The following is a 3,955-nucleotide window of genomic DNA, read 5'->3' on the forward strand; positions in this document are numbered from 1 at the left end:
CTGTGTCATGTGACCAGTTCTGGGTCACATGACCCGGAAGTATGGTAGTGTATATTGTATTGGAATGACTCAGCTAGTTTTTCGGATTTGACAAGCCTCAAATAACTTCACCTTGTAATCAAACTGTAGCTCCTAGCAGAAAAACAAAGACATCGTGAGAGAGACAGAACCCGGAAGATTCTGACAATCTTAATTTTATTCAGATATTCCTTAAAATGTGTTAGTAACGGCAATTCGAAAACAAAAATGAGATTTTTTTTAAGAAAACTTATTTTAACATTAGAGTCAATGGAGACAGAGGCAGGATTTGGCGTGACTCTTGGCTCCCCCGTTCAAATTTTGTGCACACCACGCCTGTCAAAGTCACATTATTTGAATCTCAACATCTATGTCTACATTCTGACCAAAAATTATCTTTCTAGCTTTTACGGTTTGCCCGTGAGCTCGAGTTACAAATAAAAATTATGTTCATTTTTTGAAAGTCTCTCGCACTCTGATCAATTAGAACCGCACTGAAGATTTGACAAAAAACTGATTTCCAGTCCTCGCTTGAGGGCTCATATCTTGAAAAGTGTACATTTTAGGAAAAAACAGTTTCGGGTTTGGAGAGAGAAGAGAAGTTTTCCTCCGTTTTGAAGTTTGAATGACGTTTCTACGTGCAAGTATGAGAAAGATAGGTGACTCAGAAAAAAGGTGATTTTTTTTTTTTTTTAACCTCCTCCCACCCACAGTGTGAAATGCTGCCCCATACAAATACATGGTCCCCATTAGTTTGGAAATTTGGAAATGTTTTTGCACTTCGTGCAAAAACTATTCGTGCCATCGTTCTGAAAATCCACAGGAATGTAGTTAAATTCAGGGCCTACAACTTTCTAAATCGGTTCAGAATTTTTCGAGTAACGGTGTGCGAGTGGTGAGGCCCCAAACTTCACGCAATGCGTTCCGGATGGGGCAAAAAGCGCACGTTTGTGCACGTTGCGCGAAAACGTGCACGCCAATCGCTAATAAAAGTCATACCAATCGATTCCCGATTAAGGCGCACGTTTCTACGTTTTTACTTTTCGCGTTTTCTCAAAGCTGTGGGACTAGTTACGCGCCAAAGTTTATACGGAAGAATATGGAATAATAAATAATAAGCCTGAGCAATAGTATGAGTGCCTCGTGCTGCGCACGAGGCACTCCTCCTCCATTGAGCTTGCGCATCTCAATGGAGGAGGAGTGCCACGTGGCGCAGCCGTGGCACTAATAACTAGACAAAATTCCCGGGAAATTTTGAAGTGCCACGGACTACTGCCGGATGATCGCGGGATGCACCCATGAAGGTCAAGGACTCGATACTTGGTCATTTGACACCACCCATGACTCTCTATGTCAAACCATTCAAAAGATATTGGACTATAACGTATCGGCCAATCAGGACAAGGGGCGGGGCTAATTTGCACCAATGATGGTCAGGGACTCCATACTTGGTCATTTGACACCACCCATGTCTCTGTATGTCAAACCATTCAAAAGATATTGGACTTTAACGTATCGGCCAATCAGAAGAAGGGGCGTGGCTAATTTGCACCAATGAGGGTCAGGGACTCGATACTTAGTCATTTGACACCACCCATGTCTCTGTATGTCAAACCATTCAAAAGATATTGGACTATAACGTATCGGCCAATCAGAAGAAGGGGCGTGGCTAACTTGCACCAATGAGGGTCAGGGACTCCATACTTAGTCATTTGACACCACCCATGTCTCTGTATGTCAAACCATTCAAAAGATATTGGATATTGGACCGTCGGCTCTCTACAAAATGGCCGACGGTGAGCAGCGTCGGTGTGATGCGGGAGCGTTTGCCCGAATCAAACCTACTATATATCATACCACAGATGGTGATACCATTGTTGAAGATGAGCTTCTAAACTTCTTATTGATTAAATCAAGAACGCTTGACCAAGACAACATCATCAAGCTGGTTAAGACAAGCTTCAGCTCACAGAGAATTGAAGCCTCCAAGGAAGTAATGGCGACGTTGTTCCCTGACTCAAAACGCTGGTCTTCCCACCGAGGAGAGAAAAAAGACGAGCTATACATCAAAATGTGCCTGGCCGTGTTTAAGGAGAAAAGCAGTGAGTCTGGACCACGATTTGTGTCCCACTTCATTGATGAACTTCCACCCATCTCATTCAAACATGTGGATGTGTCTGCCCTTGTTACGATCACCAGTTAGAACACTCGGCTCAACTCTGTGACCAGAACATCAAGGACACCACACTCGAGTTTCAGTTGCGTATAAGAAGCAGGTTTATTCATGAACCAAGGAAAAACCCCCATGACTTAACAAGACGAGTCTGGAGGCCTGACCAAACAAAACAATAAAGGAAAAGACCATGAGGGAAGCCTGAGCCAACCACGCAATGGGCCGTCGGACCCAGAACTTCCCTCCTTGACCTAACAAGAAAAGGAACCTAACCTCAAAACAAAAACCGAGGAAAGAAAACCAAACTGACAGGCCTCCATCCTCAAAGCAACACAATCAAAGAAACACAGTAGCAACCCTGGCACCAAGGTGAGGCTGCCTGGTCTGAGAGAGAGCACCTGCTCCTCCTGTCCCTCTTAAATACAGGCGGAGCCAGATAATCACCTGATGCAGAGCACCTGAAGGGAGACAAGAAAAAGGGGGGGAAGGGAGTGCATAACCCCCCCACCCTAAATTAGTGATTATTGTTTTTTTTGGTTCACATACACAGGAAAAAAAAACAAATCACTACAATATAAATCTACATGCGCAACAACACATTGGCCACAACATTATCCCTGCCGGGATGAACTCCTTTGCTTCAGGATTCAAGATGCTCTTCCTCGCCACCTCCTCCAGGTTGCTGTGGTGATCGTTAGCCGACAGGCCGTTGAGCTGCTGCTCGAGCTGCCCCACCCCCTGGTTGTTGAGATCACGTGAAGGGATGAACCAGTCTTGGTCCTCCTCCTCCAGCAGCTCCTCCACCTGTCTGTTATACTCCTCCTCGTTCTCCATCCACATGTACTCGGCAAACGGGTTGGCGTCAGTGTTTTCTCCTGCGTGACCATAGGCCACTGGCTCCTTTCCTTCTTTTCCAGGATCCCCACATCCCGGCTTTACCAGCACCTTACCCCCAGCCAAATCATTCCCCAAAATGAAGGACACTCCCTCAATTGGGAAACACGGGCGAACCCCCACAGTCACAAAGCCCGTAACCAAGTCTGACTTGAGGTAAATAGTATGTAAAGGCGCCTCCAAGTATTGCATCCCAAAACCACGCACAAGGACACCAGAATCCCCAGCTGACTCCTTAGAAAATGGCAGCACATGACTCAACATGAAGGACTGTGACGCTGCTGTATCCCTCAAAATCGTTACGGGAACCCTATCCCCCGTCTCAGTCAAGGACACAAAACCTTCCATAAGAAATGGAGCATACACGCCAAGCTCAGATTCATTTGGCAGTGAAGCCAACTGGCACACAGGACTAGCTGTTTTAACCAAGGCAACAGATTTGACAGGTGCCTTCTCCTTATTCAGAGCATAACAATTTGCAACAATGTGTCCTGGCTTCCTACAATAGAAACACACGGGGCTTTCCCTAGTTCCCCATTCTTCCCTGGTAGGCCTCCCCTCCGCACCATCAGAACCACTTGCCTTAGTTGGTACCACAAATGCACTTGAACCTTCCTTAGGAGTGTTGTCACCAAACCGAGCCTGCACAGCAGCAGGTGTTTGGTGAGCGATCTCACCAAACACAGACTTATGGGTAAGTACATACTCATCCGCAAGAGACGCAGCACCAGACAACTTCACAGCCTTCTGCTCATTCAGATACGTGGCAACTGTTTCAGGCACACAATTTTTAAACTCCTCAATAAGCACTAAGGCCCTTAGATCTTCCAGAGTTTTAACACCCACACCTGCGCACCACCGATCAAATAA

The 3,955-nt window shown here is 45.9% G+C and overlaps 1 protein-coding gene across 1 annotated transcript; it reads right to left on the reverse strand.

Moving 5' to 3' along the window:
• Positions 1–2,589: 2,589 nt before the first annotated feature.
• LOC133438283 (polyadenylate-binding protein-interacting protein 2B-like) lies at positions 2,590–3,277 on the reverse strand (the record flags this gene model as incomplete). Its single annotated transcript, XM_061717366.1, has 2 exons — positions 2,802–3,277; positions 2,590–2,649 (listed from the first exon to the last, which is right to left on the reverse strand). Coding segments are annotated over exons 1-2 (536 nt in total), but the record flags the coding sequence as incomplete, so codon positions are not given.
• Between the last annotated feature and the right edge of the window lie 678 nt (positions 3,278–3,955).

Source organism: Cololabis saira, unplaced genomic scaffold (assembly GCF_033807715.1).
Source record: "Cololabis saira isolate AMF1-May2022 unplaced genomic scaffold, fColSai1.1 scf104, whole genome shotgun sequence".
Lineage (NCBI taxonomy): Eukaryota > Metazoa > Chordata > Actinopteri > Beloniformes > Belonidae > Cololabis > Cololabis saira.